The following is a 27,937-nucleotide window of genomic DNA, read 5'->3' as shown; positions in this document are numbered from 1 at the left end:
GCTGCAACAGGACTCTCAAAATGGCGGCCTGTTCTTTGGATTTGGGCCTGGTCCACTAAAATGGCCCTGGGACACCTTAGAACTCGGACGCTCGATTTTTTTTTCCTTTCCTCTACATGCAAAAAAAGGTAAATGCCCGGTACGTTATACGCTTCATCTGCCACGATGTACTCTCCAGAGGAACCGAAAAAAAATATAGTTATGGTAACTATACCATGCATCGCCATATGGAGAGGTGGCACCAATTAATTATAGTGCTGCATAAAAGAGAGATTTGGAGGAGAACCCCCGACCTGCCAGTACATTCATCAAAGAAGTGGCACTGACAGCATCAGAGGCAAGGGAAACGATCCCAAATATTTAGAAGAACTTTGCAAAGATTAAAATGACATGTTTAGATTGTGGCAAATTAATTTCATGTGGACAGATGAGTGTTACTCTATAAATACAGCATATGAACATCATCATAGTCGATGGTTGGTAGAGACATTTTGACTATATCCTGGACCTGCCCGTCCTCGCCCAAAATGGCGCCGGAATAAATGGGACTCGTAACTCCTTGTTGTGTACTGGTTGCAGAACCTTGAAATCACGAGATACGTATGCAATTTTGAAGCACATGGCGGGCGGGGATGAGAATTGATTGAGTATTTCGACATCCCTATTGATATTAAGTTCTGATGTGTTATTGATTACTGTACTATTGAAAGTTCGAATTAACGTCACGCATGGTACTTGCCCGCAAATGTATATCTAGATAATTTTATTGTAACTGGCCCTGTCGTATTTTAATTATAAAATGTACGTCCACCGATTCCGCAACTGTTAGACACCTTAGTTCTTGCAACCTAATGGCCCGCCCGTTACGTTCCTCTACAGTGTAAATGTCTACTCATCATATACGATTACAGTTTGCTCCGTGGCCGGCCCACGTGGTTATAGGCTCGTATTTGTATAATGAAATTTTCACAATAAAGGTTTTTAAAAGAAAACATGGTAGTAGTATATACATTGGTAAAGTTTTTAATAATAGTCACTGTTTTAGAATCATTAAAAGGCAAGTGAAATAAAGCAGACCAATCACATGAAGGGTAAAAGGTATAATACGCAGGAACGCAGTAAAGATAAATGGTCAAGGGCTGTTGTGTTTTCTACTCCTGCAACATAAAGTGATCGATAAGAATCTCATATTCAGGCGTATCGGCGACTAAGACAGCAGATCGACCCTCTTTTGCTCAACGGCTCCGTCATGGGACGAAGAAACGCCCTTTTTCTCGAAAAAAGAATATATTTTACTTGCAGGACAGTTGTAAATTTTCCAGGAAAGTACATTAGCCTGGAACATTATAACATATATTTAAGAAAAAATAATGTTCGGAAGTAATAAAAAGCGTAATTTTTAGGTCATATGACCAAGCCTTTCATCATTAGAATAAGAAAAGTAAAATGAACCAATGAAAAGTTTTATTAACAAGTCACATGACCTGTTATGCTTACGTTACGCGCTGCGCGTCGCGCCCCGGATGACTTCCGGATGCGCTAACGCGGCGCGTCATATGACGCATTACGCGACAACGCAGGTCCAGAATATAGTCAAAATGTCTCCACCAACCAGCGGTCGGAACACAACCCCTTTCAGCAGGCTAAATAGTTCTGTTAAATGACAACAGAAGGGACAGGCAACAAGAACCATCAGTCAAAGAGGGGAGGGCTAGTTCTTCTCTACCGGGTTACATTGGGGCGCTACTGGAACTGATCGAATTGGTAGTCTACAGTGTTTCTGGATGTTTCAGACTGAAGCTGGCGTTAGCATGAGAGCACCACCATTTCGTAGCTCCGTCGTGGCCATTCCGCGAGCAATCATGGCAGCCGCTCTTTATCGTTATTTTGGGCGGGGTGGGTGGCGGAGCCGAGCTGTATTGCAGCCATCATGGTGTGGAGTTCAGTTCATCTCACTAGTTTCGTATTTGTCATGAGGGGTTGATCTTAATGTTTCTATTTTAGCGAGGTCAAAAAGAGATCCCATTAGTGGCCTGCTGATTTTGCTTGATTCCTTTTGTTTTTTTACACGATTTTTCGTTATCTGCAAAGACTAAACAGAGTATTGCGACTCTGTGTTTGTTTGTAAATAGAGAATGAACCAAAGAGAACCAATTCTAAAACAGTAAATGCTTGGATAACAATCAATCAAATGGAGAGAGAAGCAGGCACGACGTATTACAACGGGGGCAAAGGCCTGCGTTAACTACCTTTCACTATCTGCAAAGAGAGAGTACTCCTAATAGAAATGAGGGGGGGGGGCAGCATTCAAAGCAGATCAGTGTGCATAAACACGAAAATGTTTTTACTTACCACGTACTTGACATTCGACAGCTTATGATATTTGCTATTAAAAAACCATTGAAATTCACTGAAAAAACCATAGGTTATAGACCATATATAGTTAGGAATTAGCATTTACAAAACCTTGAAAATTCACTGAAAAAACCATAGGTTATAGACCATATATAGTTAGGAATTAGCATTTACAAAACCTTGAAAATTCACTGAAAAAACCATAGGTTATAGACCATATATCGTTAGGAATTAGCATTTAAAAAACCTTATTTTACCCACACAAAACCATTGAAATTCCATATATAGTTAGTTGCACTAACTATATATCGCGCACTCGCAATCCACTGCTGATGATGTCACATATTACATCATTCATGACATGGTCAGTGACATCACTGATGACATCACTGATGACATCTCAAATGACATCACTGATGACATCACTGATGACATCTCATTTGACATCAATGACCACATCACTGATGATATCATTCATGTGACAATACAATGCATCTCCTCACATTTTAATATAACCTCTGTTTCACCCAGTGTTAAATACAGAGTATAATTTCTGAAACCATTGACACACCAATACTAGTTACTACATACGCACTCACTGATTCCTACGTCTACACACACCTTCACTCATTCATGTAATTTTCAGACACCGTGACACGTTCATCACGTGACGTCATGAGGTCATTTGCATATTGTCAGTCCCCCCACTTCTTTTTATAAGACTTGTGCCATGCTTACACAGCACATTTCTGGCAAAGTACCCTGCCCGCGAAGCTCCTAATCAGACCCTTAGCCCTTTAACGTAAAATCATGTGAACAGACATCCCGCGGAAATAAACAATCGATCTGAGAATCAGGTGTGTGTTTTTTCCCTCGATTTATTAATCAAACAGGCTCACCATATGCCGAGATTTGTGTCAGCGCTATAAATGGCCACAAGAGGGCACCAAACGCCAACAAACGCGCTTGGTAAGGTAAATAGTATTTTAGTTGAGGCTCCGAAAACCAAGAGACTGCACATGTCCAGCCAGGTGACAGGATGTAACAGCCTCGGAATGGGAACGCTTCTTTAATAATGCCCAGCTAGAAGTGCCTGGCTATTTCCCTCAAAGTAAATGAGACTGGGCACTTGCTGCGTTTTTAGTAAAGGGAGTGGATGAGATGATTCGCAAAGACCAAACGGAACCCTTGGTCCAGATCGACTCACCTTATAAGGTTTGAGCTAAGATGAAAGCACATTTTTTCAAGAAGACTGGCCAGGGACTACCCTGTAAGGAGAACCTTCCATCCGGCTTGCCGGTCATGGATTCCCCGCCTTGCACCTTTGTGAGCCTCAGAACACAGGTCAGCCTACCTGTGCAACACTAGAGTGTGAACCCTAAATATCCATCCCAGACTATCAAAGAGGCACAATTTTAACAAGAAACTATCTAAAAAGATTGGAAAGTAAGTGTAGATTTATTATACCTAAGTCCACATATATGTACCTACGCAGTACCTATATTTTCAAGGTACGTAGAAGTGGAGCTAGGTATAGTATATCTCTGCTTCTCTGTATGCACTTACCTTTCAATATTTGTCCCTCGATATTCTGTCCTCAATATTCTTGTCCCATGATATTCTGGGGGTCGGTATTCAGCAGTACAGTCCATCCCGGGCTCCAGAAGACCGCTTGGAGGCGCTACGTATCGGCAGACATACTTTGACATCTGGAAAGGTGTTCGTAAATTTTCAGGTCAGATGCTTTGGTGATTGTCACTAACCTTGGGCATAGTTCGCGTAGTAGCGCTACGCGTAGCTACTCTAAGTGCACTTTGCGCTGCACACGCTACGCGAAGTGCGTAGTGCAGTAGGGAAAATGCAGTTAGCAATGATTGCACAGTGCCGGATGTTGGTCCGCACTGTGCAATCATTGCAAACTGCATCATGCACAGTGCGAGCGGTCGTTTTCTGCCACTCGAGTAGATTTGTACTCTAGCAGCAGCTTTCTCAACGCGGACTGGTAGTTTCTCATCGCGAGCAGTCACGAGCATACGCGACCACTCGCAATGAGAAACCTGACTTCCCCGTGTTGAGAATCTCGTCGGGAGGTTTATTTTCCACGCTCGCGATCGGCATCTTGATGTTGCCGATCGCGAACGAGAAAAAAGTCTTGCCGGGATGTTGGTTTTGCTCGCTCGCGGTCGCCAACTTGAAGTTGAGGTCCGCGAGCGAGCAAAAAAATGCCAGCTACGCTACCCGTTTTTGCACTGTGCTATGTGCAATTCGTATAGCGCGTAGTTGCGCAAACTACACACACTCCGCGAGCGTGGCATAGTTTTCAGCCCAGGCCTAATTGTTACCTCCCGCTTAACACTGGAGCCCAAGTCATGCATTGGATAATCCCCTAGCGATCAGACTTTGTGACAGAACAGTTCACTCGCTGGACTAACTGCCCTTGAACAACATTATAGCGTACCTTTGATTGACATTTCCATCATAGCTGCTGGAATTTGGGTTACTGGAGGTGCTGCACATCCCCAAAATAACCATGTGGGAGTTTTAAAAGTGAATGAAAATAGAGAAGATTTTAAGTTTTGTTTTTATCTTAACCCACTCGTGGTGTGTTCAAAGACAGAGATCAATCATGCTATACGAAATCCCTTCAACATTCATTTATGTCAAATGTACGCTGATTGAAATGCCAATAAAAACTTTCTTTTTATTTTAAAAAGACAGATCAAATGTCCGGCTATGTCTTCTGACAGATTGCTGCTTTTTCTTTTAACATGGAGATTGGTGTTCACTTTTCCTTCTTACTTCAAAGTTAGAACATTCTGTAAGGCAAACTATTTGATAACCTCGCTGGGGTTCAGGAAGAGTAAAAAGAAGGGGTGTAGGCTGGGAATACCATCAAATAAAATGTACAACTATTTCTAAATATATCAGCAGTTTGAAAAGCACAAATGAAATTCTCAAATTTTTGTAATCCTGAAGTGTGATTTTAATAGAATTCAAACAAATCAAGACGCTTAGTGATATAGAAATAATAGATATTTGTTATCGTGTGCGCACTGTGGTATTATCAGTAAAACTGCACATTTGTACGAATTATGGCAGCATTTCAATATAAAATGTGCTGTCTGTAAAAGTAATAGATTTGCGGAAGTATTCTTCAAAATGCGTCACTGGCTCCATACCACACCAATGCCACTCTCCTGCTGGACGGGTCTGGCTCATATGCTACACCTTAACAGGCATTGTCCACGGGACCTCAAATTTCTACTCCTCAACAACTACTTCAGCTCAAGCGTGGGCAAAACTACATTGCGGAGTTTGACCGGTTCCTTCAGGGCGGACACATGAATCTTTCAGTCTCCTGTTCTGTCCCCAATGCCATTCCTCAATGCGTCCTTGTGTTATACTTGTTTGACTTTGTAACCACTTGATGTTGTATTGTTCAACTATGACTCTTATGAGTTCCCTCATGTACCTACCTAGCGCTATAATGAATGTCTACTATACTATACGCGTATGCTCTGTATAGACTAGTAATCTATGTTGTGAACGTTTACTGTTTTAAAGCTGTCTTACTCAGATGCTCTGTATAGACTTGTTATTTTTTGATGTGAACATTTACTGTTGTAAATCGCTCTGATACCTTTGGGTCTAGCTAGCGCTATAAAAAACTCTCAAATTAATAAATTATGCAAGGTGTGAAGCTTGGATTTGGCTAGGACTTCAGTGATGTAACATTGATGGCAGCATACCCACTCTGAAAATTGTTCCTGCATCACTGATTTCTGTTAGCTCTAAACCAAGCTATCTCCTCCCTCACCGGCCCAAACACAGTTACTTCAGCCAGAAACCTAACTGCCTCTTCCAACACCATGCAAGCCATGGTGGCAAAGACACTAAACGGGCTCCATACTTGGTAAGGCAAAAGACCTTTCAGTGCTATTTCCCCATCGCCAAGGCTGAAACAGTTCTTAAAGGCCCTCTTCCTGAGTTATAGGCTCAGTCGTCAGACAAGGCCCTATAACGAGGGATAAGGTCTTTACCCTCAATGTGGCCCAAGGCAGAAGGGCTACAATGCTATTAGAACACTCCACCCACTAAGGATAGAATGCAGGATGCAAGCGCCAGGCAGAGTAAATACATATTTCAATTGAGGGCTGTACTCCCATAAGTAATTTGTTATTGTACTGTTTGTTGTCACACTTTTTCAAACCCACCACAGTGCCACTGGTGAAGAACTCAACCTGGCACTTTAGGTAGAATTACATTCTTTCTGCCCACATTCATGGCAGCAGGCCACTTTATGGAAGGGTCACCCAGCTGTTTTTGTAGTTGTACCTTCCTCTTTTTTTCTACTTTCATTTGTCCTTTTTAAAACGTTTTAATTATTTTCTTTCATTCCTTCTTTCTCCACTTTTGTCTTATTTATCTATTTATCTCTTTCCCACTTTCTTTTTTTCTTTATTTCACACTTCTCTTTATTTATGCCTCTTCTGATCGCTTACTTCCTCACTCTTGTCTGTCCCTCTCTTTCTTCTCACACACACACTCTCACTCTCTCTTACTTAATTGTTAGCCCTCCAACTTTCTCCTAATGACTACCTCTTTTCTTTTTCTCAGAACAAGTGTGTCCCTTACTGGCCAGACCTGGACACTACTAAAGAGTTTGGACCATATCTTGTAGAGAACGTGAAAGAACACACAACCATCGACTGCAAGACCCGACTTCTTCGGCTGTCACTGCTATATGACGTAAGTGTGCTTCCTGCCTCACAAAAGAAAGTACACCCTGTCTCTTGTATGAATCGCTGAAAGAACCATCTACAATCCTGTGTTTTGATCTGCAGATATAATCTGGGGTATAGTGTCCTCTTCTGGAGACCTCATCTTAGTTGTTAAAGTTCCAGAGGACAATTCTGCACATAAGCCACATCTCCAATATTGTTTTCAGTTTGGGGTGTTGTAGGAGAGTAGGGTCTGCTATCCTATGGTCACCCCCTTTTTTTACTTTTTGCTTCACTGGTTTTCGACTTAATGTTGCTGTGGGCCTGCTAATCAGACCCACAGACCTGCTGTTCTCTCTCTAAATTCACAACCATGTACTTTAGGTACATCACCAATTGGGATTGGGTCACCTTATGAGCCCCTGTACAGTACTATAGGTACCCAGGGCATAGGTGCATCCAAGGCCTACCAGGGGCTGCAGCATATCTTTTGCCACCCCTGGCTGGCCATCCAAAATGACACAACTGGCTGATCACTCAGCTGGGGCAAGGTCGTGTAATCACCCCTTGCTTAGATATAGTATACCTATGTCTAACCTTATATCTGGACACATAAACACCTATAAGTCACTCCTATGGCAGGCCTTAACAATCCTGAAGGCAGAGTGCTTGGTTTTATGTGAGATGGTGCTCTAGCATGAGCTGAGCCTGTCTGCAACTTTCGGAACCATGTCCTTATAGCTGTTCTGGGATATTGCCATACAATATACTCTTAAGTGCATTATAATCCTCGCGGTTAGATGCTATCTTTGGTTTGGCTTTATCAAAACATGTCGTGTAAGGTGTCATATGCTTTGGAATACTACCCCCTCGCCAGTTCTGGCGACGGGGGTGGCATTCCACCCTTCTAGAGGGAGAAGACATGTTACTAACCTTAATCCTGGTTAAAGTTAACCAGAGCCTCAGCATCACAAAATGGATGCTGCTGCCACAGACACAAGTCTGGCCTCCTGCTGTTGACCGAAACTCCGGCAGGGGAGGCCTGGACAATAGGTTTCCTGTCACAGGGAGGTGCTAGCACCACCCCAGACAGGAGATAGTGGATTGGGGCAGGGAGGGCTGAATGAAACCAGACACTGCCTGGGGCACACAAGGTGTCCTATGCATAGCCCAGTTCAAACCGGTGCTGGGGCACTCCAGCCCCAGCTCTGGTGCGAAACTGGACAAAGGGAAAGGGGTGTAACCACCCCCTTCCTGGGTCCCACCCATAGGAGGGACCTAGCAGGTAATCCAGCCCCTTGATTTGGAATAAAGGTAGGAGCTGTGTCCATAGACTTTAGATAATCCTGACTGAAACTTTGAAACGTAACTCTGGACCCTTCGACATCCTACTCGACGTAGAAGACTGAAGAATCTCCCTTGTGGTCAAGGAGTGACCACCCTGTGCAAGCAGGCACCATCAAGCGCTCAACGGTTTTCTTTATCGTTGCTCCTGCCGGAGCTCGAACGGCAGAGCCCGACAAGAACCGGACTTCCAGACATCCAACAGCCCGATCCACAGCCACCGCAAAGTTGAGACCCGTGGAGGCGACGTGAGACGTGGGACCGGCCATCTTGGAAAGCCAGCGAAGTGCTTTCTGTGCAGATCCTGAGGCACCCTCGAAGCTTTGCATTGGCGATTGAGAAGCCCCAGCCCCGAGCAGCTTTTGCACCGAAGATCACCTCTCCGTACTCACCGAGTGCTGCGTGGGGCCCTTTTGCATTTTCCTGCTCGACGCGTCTGTCTGGTCACTTGCCCGTTGGCTAGTGGCCTCTGTGATGACGAACCTTCGAATTTTCAATGCTGGTCTGGTTGCTCCAGACTGGCCCTTGCTCCCCTGAAAAGGAGCAGCCCATCAGACCTTGCTGGTCTGATCCAGAAGCCATCTTCGATTCCTGCGTGGGTTGCATTTGCCAAGGCATGTTGACTCCGAACCGAGAACCGACACCGCCGACAGCGAGAGCCTTTGTGGGACAGTCCGTGTCCACCACCTGGTTGTCGACGACACCTCCTGGTTCACGTGGCAGCAGAGACAAGCTTCATGACATCACCTGATCGCAACCCGACATCGCCTGGTTCCTTCCTGGTTCCTTCCTGGTCACTGGCTAGTGACCCAGACTCTGTCCCCTCTGCTTTCAGGTACTCTACATCTTCAATCCACCCTTGGATCCAACCGGACTCTTCTCTCCTGGTCGCCTGCAGCATCTTTTCTCCAAGGCTCCATAGAACTCCACGAAGAAACCCGACGCACTTTGACACCTATGCACCCGCTTCCCGTGGGTGAGGTAACGCGAGTACTGTGGTGCTCCTGTAGAGGTTTACACCCCTAGTGTCCTAGTTTTTAGTGGTTAAGTTCTAGTCCAGTCGGAAGACTTCCAAATCTGCAACTTTCTAACTTTACGCACCCATTGACTTCTATGGGTGCACGCGTGTGCATTTAGACACTGCACCCGCATCCTGTGGGCCTCCTGTTCCCTAACTGCTGTTAGTCCAGTGTAGCCCCAGTGATTCCCAAGGCCCTAGGCCTTACCATTGTTCGTGACGTGGTTCTTATACCACTATTTTAGTATATGGTTTTAGGGGCCACCAGGGCCTATCCATATTTGTGCAACTTTTGTATGTTATAATACGTTATTTGTTATACGCATGTGCTCCTGTGCTCATAAAGAGTTAAGGGGATTTATTTAAATACATATATTTTGAATATATAACCTGTGTGGTGTCCTTTCATTTGGTATTAAAAGGTTTGCATATGGTAAAACATCTGGCTTCACATGCCCTCTTGAGTTTAGCCTAAGACTGCTTTTGTCCATGCTACCACTAGGATAGCTGGTCTATAAGGTTGACTTTACAACCATCACCATAAGGGTTGTTTGGACTGGTGCAAGGTGCTCACTAGAATAGTGAACATCATATACCAGGCCAACTTCTCACAGGTGTCATGTGGAGGTTTGTGGGCAGTACTTGAGTTAATATCTGAGTACTGTGCCCCACAGTCACATTTAGTGCAAGCTGATGGGGAAAAGTAGCTTGGACATCCTCTAGTGGACATGAAGGAGATCTTCTACCTTTTTATGTCCGCTTTGCTGCTCACTTCTTTGACCTATCCTCAGATGAGCCTGCATCCTGGATGACGCATGTAGGCCAGTTTTATCACGCCCCAGGTTATATTGAGATGTTATCCCACGCCATTTGATCTGGAGTGATTGGCAGTAGTTTTCCAGAAACTCCAGTTTCGAGGCAGGCATTATACATGTTTAATAGGTGTGGGGTGACTGCGGTTGCACTTCTTTTATTTAGCTCTATGGGGATACCATTAGGTCCTAGGGCTTTTCCTGACTATGTTTCCTATTGCTATTTTTAATTTTTCAGTTGAGAGTTCAGTTTCTAGTAATAGCGTCTCTTCCTCTGTGAGTGTGGGGAGCTGGATGCCTCAGAGGAATGCCTCCGCTTCTTCCTGCTGTACTGTGGTCACTGGGGTGTATACCCTTGCACAGTGAAGCGCTAGTGTGTCAGCTATTGTTTGGGGGTCTGTTACAATTTCTCCAGTGGCAAGTTGTAGTTCTTCGACCCATTGGTCTGCTCGTTCCTACTTATCAAGCCAGGCCAGGAGCCTGCCGGCTTTATCCCCTACGTCATATATGGTATGTATTGTGGCAGTCAATCAGGGTTTTGCCTCCTCCCATAGGTATTCCTTATATTCTAGTTTTTTTAGTTGAAGGTGTGTGTTTATGTCTGAAGGGTCTTGAAACTGGAGTGATTCTAATGTGCTTATCTCCTGCTCAAGCATAAACGCTGTTCTTGCTTTTTCTCTTTTGTGATCTGTGATCAAGGAGATGGCCTGTCTACGAAGAACAGTCTTGTATGCCTACCACAAACTGATCTGCGAGCAGAGCGAGGGTTCGTTTTTCCTTAAATAGTGTTTTGTGGCAGCGGTCAGTCCCTTGCATATCTTGGGGTTTTTGAGGTAGCCTGGGTATATCGGGAATATACGACATTGTGTCGAATGGGTTCTGCGTATACTTAACAGATATGGGGGGAGTGATCCAATATGCCCCATGGCAAATATGTAATTTCTACAAATCTCCCCACACAGTCCGCTGGTGCCAGAGGCTGTTGTGTGCGCCGGAGTGATAAGTATACTGTTGCGTTTGTGGGAATGGTGAACGTCAAATGTCGACTAAGCCTATCGTTTCTAGGAAGTCCACCAAATTAGAATGCATTCGATGTTGTTGCCTGGGTGGTGTTCGGTCTAAAGTGTCATCAAGGGTCGCGTTAAAGTCGCCCCCTATTATTAGTTCTCCCTCTGGAAGTCGGAGTAAAAACCCACTAAGTGCTGGGAATGCAAGCGAGTGAAGTGCTGGGGGGATATATACTATCACAATGTTGATTGTGCGTCCCTCCCATTGGTATGTGATGACCGCAAACCAACCCTGTTCCTCTGTTTGCATATGTGTGATGATAAGTTGGCATTGTTTCTTAATTAAGATCTCCATCCCTCGCGATCCTGATGTGACTTTGAAATGGACTACCAGTTTAAAGCCCCATCTGTCGAGGGCTTTACAAGTTGTCCCAACTAGGTGGGTCGTCTGTAGCAGAGCTACCGCAGGCACCTTACGCCTAAGATATTGTAATACCAATCCCCTCTTTAATTTATCTCTGAGACCATTCACGTTCCATGAGATCAGTGGTAAATGCTGAAAATGTGTGGGTGCGGATGCGGCCTGGTTAGGGTATGTAGCTGTGTGCGGCATTAGACTGGTCTATATTGGAGTCCTGATTCTGGTGGCGAGACATAGGTCTCGTTTCAGTATCCGTAAGTCGTACCATGAACCGTATCAATGAATAAAGAAAGATTAAACTAGAACTGTTAAATTTAAACATTTGTCCCAACCCCCTCCCTGCATGACGGTTTAAGAACTACTGCCTCCCCAACATTGCAGAGTGTCTAAATACCCATTTCCCAGTATCTTCGTAGGGGGGGGAAACTTCGTCAGTACCCTCCCCGGACATCCTCTTACGTTATATAGTATCTTTGTAACTGTCCCTCAATCTAGAAGTATAGTCAAAAACACCACAGCTCTACATTGTTCACCTATAACGGCTATCCCGCATGTGTCTTTAGGTGTTTCTGGGGTAGCATCAGATGTCAACAATCATCTGGCCGTTGGTCGTTGTTTTCCAGGCCTTTTGTTTAATGGTTAGACCGTCTCAGTATTGTTCCATATGTAAGTCCTGCATCTCGACGGGCTGTGCCCGAGGCAGTTCGCCTCTGAATAGAGGTAGGCCTCCATCTGTACAGTACTCTTTGTCGGGGCCTTCATGTGCAGTGTCCCTCACAGTTCTGAGTGTGCCTTACCTGAGGCTTGCCGTCCCTAGTCGTCCATGGTTCGCGACTTGACGCCAGCCCTCCAGCCATTCTTGTGCCTCCTCCGGTGTTGTAAAGAACCGTACTTTCCCGTCTGCCTCCACTCTTAACTTCGCAGGGAACATCATTGAGTATTTGAGTTCACAATTCCGCAGCTATTTCTTTATAGCAAATAAGCTTTGCCTTTGTTTTGCTACTGAGGCTGTGTAGTCAGGGAAGAAGGAGATTGTGCTTTGTTCGTATCGTACCGGTGGGGCCACTCTGGCTGTCTAAAGAATGAGGTCCCGATCTCCGAAATCAAAAATCCGGGCCAGTATGGGCCTGGGGGGCGCACCTGGCTTAGGTCTACCTCCTAGGACACGGTGCGCTCTTTCCACTGAACAGTAATTGGAGAGACCAAGAGGTTGCAAGTAGTTCTTGATAAGGTCCTCTACGAATAGGCCCTCCTGTTCCTTCTGGTACACCCACAATTCAAACGTTATTGCACCGAGAACAGCCTTCATAATCGTCCAGTTTTGCAGCCATAACTTTGTTTTCCGTTTCTAGGTGTTTCATTTGCCCATTGAGAGCGGTAGTGTCAGCACAGAGAGACGTTGTTGTTTGTTCTACGCCCGCCACCCTCATGCTCAGTTTATTTAAATCTGCACGGATTAGTGTAAGTTTTGTAGTGACAGTGTCTATTCTGGACTCTAAGGATGTGTGCAGTTTATTTAGCGTAGTCATTATATCTTGTAGCATGACTTCCTTCCCCTCTGTTGCATTGCGTTCTTCTTCAGGAGTTGTGGTGTGATCCATTGGGTCCTGATTGGATTTATTGCGGGCGTATTTGTCCAGTTTAGTTTGGTGTGTGACGCGCTATCCTCGCCCTCCCATTTTTCCCCCGGTGTGCAGTGAATTAATGTGATGGTGGATCTGCCGGTGGTAGTACTCACTGCTGCCTGCCAGTGTGAGGAGCAGTCACACATGGCTTTTCGGGTTTCCTACACCCAGGTTATACCACTGTCCACTCTGTATGTCAATATGTTCCTTATAAGGGCTGCATCACCAGGTTGCTGTAATTAATTGGCTTCTATTGTGGGCAAGCTTGCACCCCTCCTCCGCTGCTCGGGGATTGTGTGGATATCACCCTCCACGAGTACGTTTGTGTTGACTATTTACTCTTGCCTAGTAGTGGTGAATACTGGCTTCACGGGGTATGGGAAACCACTGTACTTGTTCCAATTAGTAGTCTAGCCTGTTTCCCATTTAAAATTAAGGCTGTGCTCTGACTGGGTCCACTCCTCGCCGATAACGAGCTGCAGTATGCCTGGCGTCGGGTCTCTGCCCTCGACAGGAGTCGCGCTGCCTTTCCCACTCGCAGCTGGGCAGTCTATGGTATTGCCGGCTGTCAGGGTCTGTCTTTCACCACCACGCAAGCCTGCGCAGTGAAATACCTTTGGCGGTGCATTGCAACCGGGCCACGTCCTCGCTGTCTGAGATCGGTGCACAGCGTCTCAGTCATGGCTCCAGGTGCCTTCTCAGATCAGGCCGGAACTTCACCAGGTGCGAGCTATTCTGCCTGTCGCGTCGGCGGGCTGCATATATAGTTGCCGCCTCTATCACCACCTTGGCTGCGCTTAGCGGGGGGAGATGCTCGCTTCCAGCTTTCCGGGCCCAAGGATCACTCGAGGCCCTGGTCTCGGCGTGTCGTGTAGGCCTCGGTCACTTCTCACGACATAACTTCATTCATTCTCGGACCTTCGGAATCGTGGACAGCTTAATCAAAGCCCATCACATTCCAACACTGTCCTGCCATTTTGTGAAAGGGTTCGTCTACAGATAAGTGCACGGATGGTAGAGGAAGCCTGCGGAGCCCGGAGCTTCTCTAGTCGGCGGCCATTTCCTTCGGCTGCCGGCCACACCCCTAGTATGGCAGAATTTAATTAACAGATTGCGATTTTTTTTGTCTGAAGATGGGGCTGTTATTATGAGATGGTTGGACAATATAGTAGTAATATTTAGGTAGTTATAGGAGTGATGGGGAAGTTTTGAAGAGATTTGTAGTTTTAAGATGAAACAAACGCAGGAAACTGATTTAGCAATGTTTACTCAGTCACCCAGAACATAACTATTGATGCGAGTACATATGGTATAAAAGTTGTACCATACCATAGGAGATTACGGTAGAGTTTGCGGCTAAAGTGCTTTGGAGGCAGAGTTTTGCTACAGTGCAGTTGAAAATAACCAGCTTTTTGTAAGTTGGGCTGTGGAAACTTTCTGGACCTTTGTGTGGGATTGACATTTAAAAACAAACCCAAACCTAAATGGGCTGAAAGACCTGTCTACCTGTAAAGGATTTCACAAGAGGTCTATAAGAAATTGTTGGGTAATATATACTAAAGCTTAATAGTGCTTTGGGCTGTTTTACTGGTTACACCGGATTTGGCAAAGCCAATAGGCCTGTGATTCATTTGCCAATTCATGCAGCATGCACGCATTAGAGCGAGACGCAACAGAGGAAACCAGCAGGAATGGACAAAAGGAGCTCTAGTTCTAAAGTAGTTCCGGTGGTGGGAGCTGCAGGCTACACTCAACTAGTCAATATCATTAGGTGAAAGAATAATACTCCATGGGGCTGATCTCACATGACTGTAGTCTGGGGTAAAAGCTGACAGAAACAAAGGCAGGCGACTCGGGTCTCGCTTCGATGTCAGCACACAGCAAGTTCGGCCTAGGTGTTCACAAGAAAATCAAAGCTACCACCAGCCTGCAACGTAAACTGCCTTTTCTGTACCCAAAAAGTTCCCAAGCATTACAGATGTTTGTTTAGAAACAAACTTACCAGGCAAGCTTATTTTTTCCCCAACCAAGCTCTTAAGTCTAACATTCACACATCAATGTATGGTGGCCCAAAGGGTTATGAATTATGTTAAATATCTTTGAAAGATTGCAGATGTTTGTTTTATTCACTGGACCAACATTTGCTACTTTGTAAGCAGTTTTCTGTTGTAACATCTGGACCTGTTTTACGTAACATCCCCTCCTTCAGATTAGTCAGCCTGCGCCACATATGGTATTTAAGCGAGGCACTGACATGGTGATCAAGATAAAGAGAATCGATTGATTTTAGCGTATTTTTAGGTCTGGCTTGACATGGCGGCTGCTGACGACCTCATGTGGCCAGCAGAACAGGTGCTTTAACAGGTTCTACTCGAGAGGGCTTCGCAGTAGCGGCTGGCAGGGAACGAGAGTGGGGAGGCTGGTGGTTATTACGGGGGGTGGTGGTGAGGGGGTTCCAAAATAAATTTAAAGAAACACTTACCTACTCGCTGCGCCTCGAGTCCTAAGCAGTCTCTCTTCTGTTGTCCCCTGTGTTGCAATAATAATAATAATTGGCTCATTGTGAAAACAGTCAGTAGGCCTGGCTTATTTATTGTGAAAATCAAGTCAATAGTCTGTTTAAGGTGGGTTGTGATTAACCGTGGTAAAGCCTGCACGCATGTATTTTATTACAGGTAATCCTCAAGATTACCATATGGGTTTTGTTCCTGGTTGCCCCCTCTGACAAGCAATCACAGCAGAAGATCTGCACTGTGAGATTCCTTTCAAGGCCTGCTTAGGAGGGGTTGCATAATGTTTCGCCATCTGTCATTTTGTACATAATTGTAATTATATGACACTCCTAGGAGCATCTGCCCGCCCTATACTCTTGTTCATCATGTTCATCGTATGTCTGGTGGCAAAGATTATGCTTGTTGTTGGTGGCAAGTGATTGATTAAGGCTACAGACCAGTTGGGCTGTCCTTTGTATAGTGAAAACAGATGCTAAAGACAGTACACCTTTAAGGCTGGATTGTTATTACACTGGATTAAAAACTGTACACTGGATTTTTTTTACATGGAATCTGATACATTAGTATAGTAGGCAAATGTTTCTGTTTGTTACACCCCCCCTGGCAAGCCCTGGGGATAGCAGTTTTGCATTTGAGAATCTGTGTTACACTTGTTAGGAGGGGGTATGTATTGTTTTGCCAATTATAGTTGTATAATATTTGTAATTTTTTGTGAAGCATTTAGCAGTACTTGTATTAAAAGAACTTTTAGATCAGGCCTGACGGGTATACCTGTATGCCAGGATATGTAATAAAAAGATAATTAAAATATATGCATAGATATAAATACATAGAGGGACTCTGTGTCTTCCCTCTTCAGCCATTGGTCTGCTTGAGTTTCATTCACATTCTGATTCCGCTAATGACAGCATAGAGCATGGAGCAGTAGGTCAGCCCACTTCAGCCTTTGGCACGGTTGCCATCTGAGTGACTTTTTTTGCCTCATCACATATGCGCGTCGGCTTGAAATTGAGTGTGCTTCAATGCTAGGCCTTTAGTATTGTATTTTCTGCTTGTATAGGTCCCCTTTTTTTCTTTCCTTCTCTTTTTAAATTTTTTAGCCATCATATATTGATACACCAATTAATCATTATACACAATGTCATTCAAAGGTTGCCGTTGTCTGCTATGTTCATTTTGTTATACTTTTTGTTAATTGCAAGAACATCTCTACCATATTTATGCTGTATAATTTTTTTTCTCCATTTTTATTCTTTTTACTTTTTCTTTAATATGCTTGTTGAGATTGTGTGTATGAGTTTTTGTGTGTGGAGATTAATGCAAGACCGAGAGCCTGATTTAGATCTCGGCAGACGGGTTACTCCGTCACAACGGTTACAGATATCCTGCCCCAATATATAAATCCCATAGGATATAATGGGATTTATATTTCAGATGACTGGATGTCCATCACTGTTGTGATGGTGTAACCCATCCGCCAAGATCTAAATCAGGCCCTGAGTCAGCAAGTGGATGAATGGTTGCATGAGTGCAAAGATGAGTGACAGAGAGTATGTACATTGAGGTATTAACCCCTTCTCTGCGGGGCACATTCCCCCGCTGTGCTGGAGGGGGGGGGGGGGTGCACACAGCGCCCCGTTGCTCATGACGAGCTCAGCTCGTCATGCAGCACGAGGGTCGTGTGCTCATGCCGAGCTCAGCTCGTCATGACCACACCGGTTACTTTAGAATGCTCGCACAGCAGGGGAATTAGCCCAGCGTATGAGCGTTCCAACGGTCATGACGAGCGCAGTCCGTCATGAGCACCGTGGCTCACGATGAGCTGAGCTCGTCATGAGCATCGAAGGAGTTAAGACAAACCTAGTGGTGTAGCTAAAAGCTCGTGTATTTTTTTCAGGAAAATGAAGTCCGGGACATTTGGCACTACCAGTTTCTCAGCTGGCCGGACCATGGCGTGCCGGGAGAGCCTGGTGGAGTGCTCAGCTTCCTGGATGAGATCAACCGAGTGCAGGAGCAAGAGCCCAACGCTGGCCCCATTATTGTGCACTGCAGGTATTAATCAGCTGTGGATCAGTGGTGAGGCAATCCCACATGTATCTGTGATTCTTCTTCCCACAATTGGCCCCTCCATCCCCTTATGAACAGAGTCTGTCTACAGTACTTCTTTTTAACCAGTTCTCTCACTCGCTTTGCCTTTACTGTTGTTCCTTCTACCAGTTCGTCTGCTCTGTTTAATACACTGTCTAACCCACCAGAGTACTTTGTGGCCACAGCCTGGCAATCAAACATTCTTTGTAAGTGTGCAAAGGAGAGATTCACAACCAAGGATTAGACAAAGACTAGTGTTTTCATTTGCCAAAAATTATCCTCCCATCAACAACATCACAACTATACCATGTCATGTCACAGTGACAGTAGAGCAAGCCATTACTAGGGGTGGGCGGAACTCGCAGAGTTACATAAAAATTCCATGGACATGTGCCAATGGGCAGAAAATATGCATAGCTTGCTGTTCGCACTGCAATTTAGTGGCAGTAGCACGAGCAGCGCTGAAAAATCAATACAATGGCACCATGCAGTGTGTGGGAGTGCGCGGCCATTCGCGTTGATTTTGCTGCCACTTGAGTAGAAAGTCTAGTCGAGCGGCCGCTAATCTACTTGAGAAGCATCCCTCTGACCGCAACTGCCAAATCTTGCTCGCATTTCTGGAGCCTTGCATACACAAAATTCTGTCAAACGACGATTGCCAGAATTTGGCATTTAGAGTAATGTAGAGTTGCCAAATTATGCCAATTCTGCAGGTGGAATGAAATATTCCCCTCACCCCTAGTCATTTACCTGAACTATTGGATACTTCTCTCCGTGGGCCTAAGTCTATAAGCTCAAGTTAGCCAAACATTCCTGCCTGTCTCCCTCTGTAACAGTTCCTTGCTGCTGTTTTTGGGGACATGCTATTTATTTTCTTCCCTAATGTTCCCCAGGCACTTTACGTACATTCCTACAAAATCTTATGGTATTTCTGTGAGTTCTACATTGTGGGCTGTAGGCCACACACATATGCTTCCATGTTCTTTCTTCTGTTTGGACCCACCCGGCATGGTCCTTTTCTGAACCTCTCCTCTTTTAAATGGCTTTTAGTCTGGTCATTCTCCATTCTTTAGAAATTACCTCATCTGGTCATCCGCGGCTCACTGAAACTGCCCTTTTTTGACCATTTTTGGGAGCAGCCATCTTCTGCTCATCCTCTCCTCTCTCAACTTACCCTCGCCTGGTCATTCCTTCCTGGCTTGATCTGCCGTTGCCTGGTCATTGTTTGTATGACGGAGGCATTTATGGTTAAACCACACATGCCTCTACAACGCAGCCTGATCGTGGTAAAGGCATGATTAGTAAAGGTATGTGTGGTAAAGATCACGCCCCAACCTCTCTGCCCTGAATCCTAAAACCATGCCCCTGCTCTATAAACAACCCTATCCCCCTGAGCCTTAAAAAACTACCCCCACTCTAAAACCACCGACTCCCCATAGACCCAAAACCCTGGCCACTACCCTAAAAACAACCTAATCTCTCCTGAGCCCTAAAAACTACCCCCCCCCTTAAAATCTAAAACTACCCAGACCCCCCTGCCCTGAGCCCTAAAAACTGCCCCCCTGCCCTATAATGAACTCCACCCCCCTTGACCCCTAAAACATCCCCACCACTAAAACTACTTCCCCATCCCCTAAAAGAAATGCGTGACTTACCTGTAACTGCAGTTATCCAGTATTGGTCTCTTTCATAGATTCACATGCCTGAATCATTCCCCGTCGTCGGAATGGGAGTCCCCGGTATACAAATAAAGTAATGTCCTATATACATATAGAGAAATAGGCCAATAGGCCTCACATTAGTAACATATCCATGTCCTTTTATAAAAGGGACCAAACTCTAGAAAAGAGCCAATCAGCTGCCACCTCCTTCTAGAACCCTGGAAGGAGCCTCAGTCCCTCAGATTTTCGTACGCACAAAGCCAGGGGAGGCGGGAGGGTTGCATGTGAATCTATGAGAGACACCAATACTGGATAACTGCAGTTACAGGTAAGTAACGCATTTCTTATCCAGTATTATGGGTGTCTTTCATAGATTCACATGCCTGAATCAGAGTAGCCAGCAATGCACAAAGCACATTTCGGATGGTGCAGTATATGCAAGTCATTAGATAAAAACATATCAAGCGACTAACAGGAGCATATAATTGCAAACAATAAACACCATCGAATTACACAAAGAGAAATGTGCGTACATGAAAAGGATGGAGGGATGAAAGAAGGCTCACCTCTAGTGAAACAGATGAAGAAGCACTGCTTGTCCCACCGCAGCATCCTTCATAAGCTCTGTGTCCAGGCAGTAATGCCTAGTGAAGGTATGTGGCGACTTCCATGTTGCCGCTCTGCAAATGTCAATGACAGGCACACCTGCAAAAAGTGCCATGGATGTGGACATCGCCCTAGTAGAATGAGCTTGTACTTTAGGGTGTAGGGGATGTCCTGCTTGTTCATGACAAAAAGAAATAGCTGCAGAGATCCAGCGGGAAATGCTCTGTTTAGTGAGCGGAAGACCTTTCCTGGGCGTGCTGTAAGCCACAAATAGCTGATTTGACTTTCTGAAAGCCTTTGTCTTGTCGATATAAAATGTTAAGCACCGCTTGAGATCCAATGAATGCAACGACCTTTCCGCTGCAGTACTGGGATTTGGAAAGAAGGAAAGCAAAACCACAGGCTCATTTAGATGGAAATCCGATGGGACTTTTGGAATAAACTTCGGATTTGTCCGCAAAATCACTCTGTCTTGTTTAAATTGCAGAAAAGGATCTTGAACCGAGAAAGCTTGCAGCTCACTCACCCGCCTCGCGGATGTGAGCGCAAGTCTTCCAAGATAGATATTTCAGGTCAGCCCTGTGCACTGGCTCAAAGGGATGCTTCATGAGCTGATTAAGGACTGTATTAAGGTGCCAGGTAGGAGGCAACATTTTCACTGGAGGGAAAGTCCTGTATAATCCTTTTAAAAATTGTTTGATCAGTCTGTGGACCAGAGAGAAGGACCCGCTGAAGATCTCTTGTAACGGGATATTGCAGCCAAGTGGACCCTGATGGAGGAGTGAGCAAGGCCTGATGTTGCCAAGTGGAGAAGATAAGGTAAAACTTGTTTCGGAGATGAAGAGAAAGGGTGTATTCCTCGATTTTTACACCAGACGTAAAACCTCTTCCATTTCAATGAGTATGTTTTATTGGTGCTATCTGCTTGTGCTCGAGCTAGGATGGCTCTACAATCAGGTGGAATATTCAAATTCTGAAGCTCTCTGAACTCAGGAGCCAGGTGGCTAACATGAGAGATGCCAGATTCGGATGTTGGACTTGTTTGTTGCTCATCGTGAGCAGAGATGGACACTGTTTCAGGCGGGTCGGTGGCTCCAGAGATAGGCGGTGGAGTTCCGTGAACCAATGTTGCCGTGGCCAAGTCGGGGCTAATAAAATGAGAGTACAAGGCTCCGCTTTCAGTTTCTTGAGGACTCTGGGAAGCATCGGGAATGGCGGAAAGGCGTACGCAAAGACGTTGCACCATGCGATCGAAAATGCAATACCTAGGGACCCTGACTGGGGATGCCATCTTGCAAAGTGTGGGCATTTGGCGTTGGATCTTGTGGCGAATAGGTCGATCTGTGGAGTGCCCCATCGCGAGAAGATTTGGTTGAGGATCTCCTGATCCAGTTCCCACTCGTGAGATGTCTTCTGTCTGCTCAATGAGTCGGCGAGTACATTGTCCATGCCTGGGGCGTACTCCGCCCGAAGAGATATCTTGTTTGTGATTAGCCAGTTCCAGATTCTCCGCGACTCGCGAGAGAGTGTTAGTGAGCGCGTCCCTCCCTGCTTGTTGAGGTAGTGCATCGTCGTGGTGTTGTCTGTCCGGACGAGCACAAGGGAATCCTTGATTCTTGGAAGAAAAGCCTGAATGGCCAGGAAGACTGTCCGCAGTTCGAGGAGATTGATATGAAGTCCTCTCCCCTAGGAAGACCACTTCCCGCTTATCCGCAGTTCTTGCAGAAAAGCTCTCCAACCGTCCAAGGAGGCATCTGTTGTGATAATATGAGGAGCAGCTGGAAGTAGGAATGTCAAGCCTTGAGAAAGGTTTTGAGATGACATCCACCATTGCAGGGCTTGGACTATCTGGGATTCACTTTTATGAGGTCGTCGAATGACCCTGTGCATTGTACCGACTGCTTTGAGAGTGCCTCATGTAGAGGTCGCATCCGAAGATGACAGTGAGGAATCAGGAGGATACACAATAACATCATCCCCAGAAGGGACTTGAAAAGGCGGACCGTCAAGGCCTTCTTTGATGCCACTAGAACAGCTAGTGCCATAAGCTTGTTCTTCCTCTCTTGGGATGGGAAAGCTTTCTTCGAACGCGTGTCCAGGGTTGCACCTAGGAAATTGATGCACTGAGAAGGTTGCAGGACTGATTTTTCTTGATTGAGCGTGAGACCCAAACAATCGAAGAGCCTTAAACAGGCGTTGGAAGATCTGGACACATCTTCTAAGGATGGAGCCTTGATCAGCCAGTCGTCCAGATACGGAAAGACTTGGTGATGGCGCTGCCTGAGGTATGCCGCCACTGGGGCAAGACATTTCGTGAAGATGCGAGGTGCAGACTTGAGCCCGAAGGGGAGGACGTGAAATTGAAAGTGTCTGCCTGCTACTGCAAATCTTAAGAATTTTTTGTGATTCCTGTGAATCTGGATATGGAAGTAAGTGTCCTGAAGTTCTAGGGACGTCATAAAATCTTCCTCTTCCAGTAGCTGTAGGACCTCCTGGATCATCACCATGCAAAACGACTGCTTCTTCAGGAATTTGTTGAGGGCCCTGAGGTCCAAAATCGGTCTCTACTTCTTCTCTTTTTTCTGAATTAAAAAGAAGCGGGAATAAAATCCCTTTCCCCTTTGAGATGGAGGTACCTTCTCTATTGCTCCTTTCTGGAGCATAATAGAGATCTCTTGCAGAAGCAGCCGATGATTTTTGTGATGCATTGGGCGGGGAGGAGTTTGGAGAGGGATTTGCATGAATTCCATAGAATGGCCGAATTGCACTAATTGAAGGACCCAACGGTCCGTGGTAATCTTTTCCCAATTTTTCAAGAAGTGGGTAATCTTTCCTCCAATTTTTATTGAATGAAATGAAGACTGGACTGGCTGAATAAACATGTCATTGTCTACGTCCGTTGTTTTTTCGTTGTCCTTTACCCCGAAAGGACGACTTGCCATATGAAGATTGCTGATTCGGTTGTTGGCACTGTTGATATTGGGGTCGACTCTGGCCTGACGAGTATGAAGACGTGTATTGGAAATTTCTTCTATAGGAAGACTGTCCTCTTCCTCTATTTTCACGAAAGGACTGGTTCTTGTACTGGAGAGCACCCAAAGCTCTGGCAGTGTCTGTGTCCTTTTTAATATTCTGTAGTGCTTCTTCAATTTTGGAGCCGAATAGTAACTGGCCATCATAAGGCATGTCCAATATCTTCGTTTGCACCTCAGGGCGGAACGAAGTTGCTTTCAGCCACCCCTGACATCGCAAGACTGCTGCAGCCGCCAACTGGCAGAACCCTGTCGTAGCGATATCCATCGCACAGTCTATAATTTCTGACACCGATGTTTCACCCTCTTGCAGAATCTTCTTCACCTCCTCCTTGGATGTATCTGGTAACTCTGACAGATATGGGGCTATATCTGCCCATAATTGCCTATTATAGCGCCCCAAGAGCGCTAAGGCATTTGCAGCCTTCACTGTCATCACAGACATTGAGGAAAACTTTTTCCCAATGTTGTCCAATCTTCTTCCTTCCTTATCAGAAGGAGCCGATAAAGGGGCTGAAGGATTCCTGGAGTTTTTCTGGGCCGCCTGCGTTACCACTGAATCCGGTTTGGAAAGTGTCCCGTCAAACAGGCCGGTGCAGTATCAGGGGCTCTATACTTCTTGTCCAACTGAGGAATCACTGGAGATACAGAGGCGGGGTTTTGCATGATCTTAACCCCCTGGGTCCATAGATAATCGATCATAGGTATTGACCTAACTGCTTTTTTGAGAGGTTCTTTGAAGTCATGCAAGAAGCAGTCTTGTTCTTGAGAGACCATCGCGATCTTAAAACGTTGAGCAGCACTCTCAACCACATTATGGACCCCTCCAATGTCGCGTGGTGGTGAATCCGCGGGCGCGGGCACTGGAGATGCGGGTGAGGGAATGACGTAGTCATCCCAGTCATCATGCACAGATTGAATATCCTGCAGCTCACCCTCTTCTTGCTGGTCTTCCTCTTCTCCTTCTTCATCAGAAGTTGGAGGATGTGGTACATCAACTTTCTCTGGTTGAATATTTAAGGGTGGAGGCCGTGGTCTTGGAGACGGAGTTACTGTGGCAGGCGGAGGAGCCGGAGACTCTGGAAACATCTGTTTATAATCCTGAATGAGGTATCGCAAATCCGTAACTAAGGATGCTGGAAGACAAACCATAGGAGTAGGTGGCTGATAATATACCTCCTCCTGATCTTCCTCCTCATCTGAACTCTGACACTTCACGTTGAGCTCCGAAGGACTTGTTGCCATTTGGAACAGGTCACTCTAGTCTGAGTCTTCCTCCTGGAGGAGACATGCTGGAGGAATTGGTTGGACCCGGCTCGGTGATGTTATCGCCGGCGTCAGCACCCTTTTTGTGATTTTAAGGCGTATGCATGTTGCTTGTAGGCCAGAATCCATCATCGTCGACGAGCCCGTCAACGGTATGATAGTCGACGGTGGAGCGTCGACAGTTGACATAGTCGGTGGAGTCATGTCTTCGACGACGGTTCCTTCGTCGACAATGTCTTTGTCGACGAGCCCTTCGTCGACGATGCTTTCGTCAATGGAGTCGACGTCGACGATATCGTCGTCGAGGTTGTCGCCGATGCTGTCGATGGCAAGGTCAGCGTCGACGGGGTCTTCGGCGTCGACGGTGTTTTCTTGATGGCTATCGTCGATGACAAAGCTTTACCTGCCGTTGACGATGGGGTCGTAGTCGTCGACGATGATAATGACGACGATGCCGTTGATGTAGAAACTGTCGTCGTCGATGTAGAAACATAAGAAGCTGCAGACACAGTTTTCTTCGACGATGAAGATGTCGTCGACGATGTCGAAACCGGCTTCTTGAAGATGTGAACTTCCTTCACAGAAGTTGTCTTAGCCAGAACCTCTGAAGCCTTTTTTGATGTCTTCTTTTGAGGAGAAGCCGTAGGGCTAGGAGAAGCCACCCTTGGTCTCTTCAGAGATAATTTTGAAGAGACTGAAGAACCTTCACTCTCCTCAGAGGAATCAAGGTGGTCTCTGTCCTTCATCCTCTGGAGCCAAATTAAGAGGCGTCCTTCACTGTCCTTGAGGGTTTTAGTGGAAAAGGTACGACATACCTTGCAGTCCTTAGCATAATGGTCTGGAGACAGGCAATACAGGCAGTCTTTATGCTGGTCATCAATATGTAGCCTTTTCTTTCCACAAGAACCACAGGATCTAAAAAGACCCTTTTTGGTGTTTCAGCCATACTCTCAAGTAGTCACTGAAGAAACAGGAGAAAAATATCCCAAAACACTGGAAACCAGTTGTTAAGAAACAAACCTGAGCAGAGCTCAGAGGAGACTCCCTTAGCACAACGTGCGGTAGAAAATCTGAGGGACTGAGGCTCCTTCCAGGAGGGTTCTAGAGGAAGGTGGCAGCTGATTTGCTCTTTTCTAGAGTTTGGTCCCTTTTACAAAAGGACATGGATATGTTACTAATGTGAAGCCTCTAGGCCTATTTCTCTATATGTCTATAGGACATTACGTTATTTATATACCGGGGACTCCCATTCCGACGACGGGGAATGATTCAGGCATGTGAATCTATGAAAGACACACATAATACTGGATAAATCTGGTTCCACTTACCAGTCCGCATCCTCTCCCGATCCTTCCTCTTCCTGTGCCCACGAATATAGACCGTGTAGTTCCTTAACCACGTATAAGCGTGGTTAAGGCATATATGTGGTTAAGGCAAGCCTTGTGCCGCTTGGGGGAAACGGCATGCGTGTCTCTGCCTTCTTTGCAAAGGCTGTTTCCCCAGGTCATCTTCTGCTCTCTGGACCTGCACTTGCCCAGACATTCTCTCAAAGGTCATGCCATACTTTCACTGTCGCCTTTTTTTCCGCATCTTCCTTCTCTTTACATCCTACATTTGGTACAAGATTCCTTTATGTCTCCCTATCCCACAAACTTGCCAATGTGCCACTCTTCCATTAACTTCTGAACATCTGCTCTCTCGTCCCTCACGGGTGAGAGTCTCTTGTCTACGTCTCTCCTTCAACTACCCACGTATTTTTCTCGCAACCTTTGCATTTCTTCTCTGAATTTAACAGAAATTAGGTCTTTTAGTTGTACATAATTTACCTTTCATGACCCTAAAGTCTTGATCTTTACTCTTATTTCCTTGCACAGTAAGTTTTCTTCTGGCAATAAGCCACTCAAGCCTGCTCTTGTCTAATGAAACACAGGGCTAAAAAGTGTCTCCTGCCTCTCACCCTATATGTTCATCTACTGCTTATGTTGACAGCCATTCTGTTTGTATGTACTACTGCTTACTGTATATAGAGAGAAATAGTGCTTTCACCAGATGTTTGGTTAAAATTGAATCCTTCACCGACCTCTGGGAGCTAACCACAAGATTACTGCAAGACAGCTATGTCTTTTATTGTTTTCGGTGCTTAACTTGTAAAATAGTAAATATAGGGTCCCAAACATGTTATTAGGACTCTGCCGCTGGCGTTGCCAAATGCTGTAGTTGTGTAATACTAAGGCTGCCCAGTCTTGAATCGACCTCATGCCTCTTTCTTCCTCCACCCTACAACTCTTGTTGTTTTATCTCACTACTGCAGGTTCTTTTCAACCCTACTCTCTGCTTTTGTCACTGCTTTCCATCTTTATCTCCCTTGTTCTTTCTCCATTTTCTGTCTTTCTCTCACTTGCTATGTGCTAAAATCTGATGATTAAAGATAAGTTCCGGTCCCCAAAAGTAAGTGACACCTGCAAGCACCAGCACCGGTTTCCCTTTATACCTATCAGCTCTCAAGTTCATGGAGTGTGTAACAAGTTATCCAAGTGGTCTTCAAGCTCTTTAGTGTGATGCCTACCCTCGTATAAAACAATCTTAAAAACAGTGCTTAATTTGAGCCTGAGGTTTCCGGTGCTCGGCACTTGACTTGATTGTCAACACCGGAGTTTGCGACAGTTTGCCACAAAGTGGTGCTTTCTGGCTAATTTAGAGATGACCATAACAACAGTTAATTATTAATGCAATATACATTAAAAATGACTATCACCTGCCTCCCAAGCCATTCTTACAGCTTTGGAGGCCTGAAATAGTCGGAATTGTCACACAGTGACACAGTGTGTTGGTTAGTACCTGTTTTGTGACTATCATTAGCAGCATGCCAGGGCAATGTGTGGTGCAAGCTGCAGTGACCTCCTTACGGTAGCCCTGGCACTTATTTATTTTTTACAAATTAAGCACTGCTTAAAAATACTGTCATGAATTGATAAATAAAGCAAGCTACCTTATTAATAGAGTACATTATTGAGGGGTTATCTTCCAAGAAACTTAGACCGAAAACTGGTATTCTGTAGTGCTTTTCTGTTTATCACAATACACGAATTCAAAGCATGCAAGTCCAACATTTCACTTGAGATTTGAGCGGGGGATAATTCAAAGAGGTCTAGAACTAGACAATCATGGCCTAAATGTAGCCTGACAAAAATATTGTTTCCTAAGTATGGTTTACAAAACTTTTGCCCCATAGCCTGACAAAAATATTGTTATCTAAATATAGTTTACAAAACGTTTGCCCCGTTGAAGTTAATAATAGAAAATATATATCCAGTGGAGGTATATTACTGAAATCTAGGTCTTAATATTTATGTTAGCAATATTTTAGTTCTGACAATTATTTAAAGAAAAAACACATGCACTATGTTCTGTGCTCAATTTTCCTACAATAAATCCAATATGTGAACTTAGGAAAATAATGTGAGCAAA

The 27,937-nt window shown here is 45.2% G+C and overlaps 2 protein-coding genes across 8 annotated transcripts in view; both read left to right on the top strand.

The window, feature by feature from the left end:
• The window catches only part of LOC144768106 (tyrosine-protein phosphatase non-receptor type 6-like), an 848,841-nt gene that overhangs the window by 808,074 nt on the left and 12,830 nt on the right, over nucleotides 1-27,937 (top strand). The gene's annotated exons all lie outside the window — the stretch shown is intronic.
• LOC144768104 (tyrosine-protein phosphatase non-receptor type 6-like) overlaps nucleotides 1-27,937 on the top strand; it is a 269,710-nt gene that overhangs the window by 228,943 nt on the left and 12,830 nt on the right. For all 7 annotated transcript variants that reach the window (XM_078651506.1, XM_078651510.1, XM_078651509.1 and 4 more), the window contains 2 exons: nucleotides 6,973-7,104; nucleotides 17,714-17,868. In XM_078651506.1, the coding sequence (XP_078507632.1) occupies nucleotides 6,973-7,104; nucleotides 17,714-17,868 (287 nt within the window). The remainder of the gene's footprint in view (nucleotides 1-6,972; nucleotides 7,105-17,713; nucleotides 17,869-27,937) is intronic.

Source organism: Lissotriton helveticus, chromosome 7, assembly GCF_964261635.1.
Source record: "Lissotriton helveticus chromosome 7, aLisHel1.1, whole genome shotgun sequence".
NCBI classification, from domain to species: domain Eukaryota; kingdom Metazoa; phylum Chordata; class Amphibia; order Caudata; family Salamandridae; genus Lissotriton; species Lissotriton helveticus.
This window is presented reverse-complemented; position numbering and strand designations above follow the sequence as displayed.